At 44.8% G+C, this 2,319-nt stretch overlaps 1 protein-coding gene across 1 annotated transcript in view; it reads right to left on the reverse strand.

Annotated features, from left to right (window-relative positions):
• The window catches only part of ZNF850 (zinc finger protein 850), a 145,623-nt gene that overhangs the window by 119,779 nt on the left and 23,525 nt on the right, over positions 1 to 2,319 (reverse strand). Inside the window, exon 4 of the mRNA XM_026449426.1 lies at positions 1,719 to 2,319. This exon is cut by the window's right edge and continues 1,103 nt beyond it. Coding sequence (XP_026305211.1) covers positions 1,719 to 2,319 — 601 coding nt within the window. The remainder of the gene's footprint in view (positions 1 to 1,718) is intronic.

Here is a 2,319-nt window from a genome sequence, read left to right on the forward strand (position 1 = left end):
TTTTTTTTTTTTTTTTTTTTGAGGCAGAGTCTCGCTCTGTCGCGGGGACTGAAGTGCAGTGGCCGGATCTCAGCTCACTGCAAGCTCCGCCTCCCGGGTTCACGCCATTCTCCTGCCTCAGCCTCCCGAATAACTGGGACTACAGGCGCCCGCCACCTCGCCCGGCTAGTTTTTTTTGTATTTTTAGTAGAGGCGAGGTTTCACCGTGTTAGCCAGGATGGTCTCGATCTCCTGACCTCGTGATCCGCCCGTCTCGGCCTCCCAAAGTGCTGGGATTACAGGCTTGAGCCACCACGCCCGGCCTCTGACTACAAACTTAATTGATAAATACTGTGTGTGTTCTACTGCTCCACTGACTGGCTCACCGCAACATCCGCCTCCCAAGTTCAAGCGATTCTCCAGCCTTGCCTCCTGAATAGCTGGGATTACGGGTATACGCCATGTCTGACCAGTTTTGTATTTTTAGTTGAGATGGGGTTTCAACTTGTTGGCCAGGCTGGTCTTGAACTCTTAACCTCAGGTGATCCACCCACCTCAGCCTGTGAAAGTCCTGGCATTACAGGTGTGAGCCACCTCACCCGGCTTGGAATTTCTAATATAAATTGCCCAGTGGATCCAAAGGAGAAGGTGCACACAGACTTTAGTTTTGCTTGCTTGCTTTCCAGCAAGGGCTCTCTTAGCCACCTTTGCAGATATGGGCTAAAGTAGACAGGGAAGTAGACAGGGAAGGTGAGGCTTAAAAAGAAGCCAGTAGTCAAACATGAAAAATGTAGTCACACTTATTTATTATTTAAAAAAAAAAAAAAAAATCTATTACTAGCGGGACACAGTGGCTCACACCTGTAATCCCAGCACTTTGGGAGGCTCAGGTAGGGGGATCACAATGTCAGGAGTTTGAGACCACCCTGACCAACACAATGAAACCCCGTCTGTACTAAAAGTACAAAAATTAGCCCAGCATGGTGGCACATGCCTGTAATCTCAGCTACTCAGGAGGCTGAGGCAGGAGAATAACTTGGATCCGGGAGGCAGAGGTTGCAGTGAGCCAAGATAGCGCCACTGTACTCCAGCCTGGGCAACAGAGCAAGACTCCATCTCAAAACAAAAGACAAAAACAACTATTACCATCAACATTTTATCAATTAGTAATTTTGGCACAGAGGATTTACATCATTAGCCTAATGTTACATAGGTAATAAATGGTTGTCTTTTGTCATTAACTACATTCTCTAATATGAATTTGTATAACTTCAGCAAGCTTTGAATCATGATAGAAAACTCATCTACACTCATTATCAATTTCTTTTCGTATTAAATGTCCTAATTTTGGTGGGTGGATCACAAGGTCAGGAGATCGAGACCATCCTGGCTAACACAGTGAAACTCTGTCTCTACTAAAAATAGAAAAACAAAAAAATTAGCTGGGCATGGTGGCGGATGCCTGTAGTCCCAGCTACTCGGGAGGCTGAGGCAGAAGAATGGCATGAACCCAGGAGGCGGAGCTTGTAGTGAGCCAATATAGTACCACTGCACTCCAGCCTGGGTGACAGCGAGACTCCGTCTCAAAAAAAAAAAAAAAAAGTCCCAATTCTGGAAAAAGTGAATATGAAGTAAAAGGAATTCCCACATCCATTGTATTTGACCCACATATGGAATCTGCTGATGATCCATGACAAATGGCATGAGAACGATTTCCTACATTAATTATGTTAGGTCATGAATTCTCCGATGTCGAGTAAGCTGTGTAAGTTGTCTAAAGGCCTTCCCACATGTCTTACATTCATAGGGTTTCTCGCCAGTGTGAATACTCTGATGTCGGCTGAGTCCTGAGGCATAGAAAAAGGCTTTCCCACATTCTGGACACTGATAAGTTTTCTCACCAGTATGGATTCGTTTATGTTGACTAAGTTGTGAAGGACATCTAAAGGCCTTCCCACATTCCTTACAATCATAAGGTTTCTCACCAGTGTGAGTTCGCTGATGTCGAATTAGTTCTGAGCCGCAAGTAAAAGATTTCCCACATTCTTTACATTCATAAGGTCTGTCACCGGTATGAATTCTCTGATGTAGAGTAAGGTGTGTACGCTGTCTGAAGGACTTCCCACATGTCTTACATTCATAGGGTTTCTCGCCAGTGTGAATACTGTGATGTTTTGTGAGTCCTGAGAAACGGACAAAGGCTTTCCCACATTCATGACATTGATAAGGTTTCTCACCAGTATGGATTCGTTGATGTTGAGTAAGTTTTGAACGACGTCTAAAGGCCTTCCCACATTCCTTACAATCATAGGGTTTCTCACCAGTGTGAATTCGCTGATG

The sequence above is a fragment of the Piliocolobus tephrosceles genome, chromosome 21, assembly GCF_002776525.5.
Source record: "Piliocolobus tephrosceles isolate RC106 chromosome 21, ASM277652v3, whole genome shotgun sequence".
Classification (NCBI taxonomy): Eukaryota; Metazoa; Chordata; class Mammalia; order Primates; family Cercopithecidae; genus Piliocolobus; species Piliocolobus tephrosceles.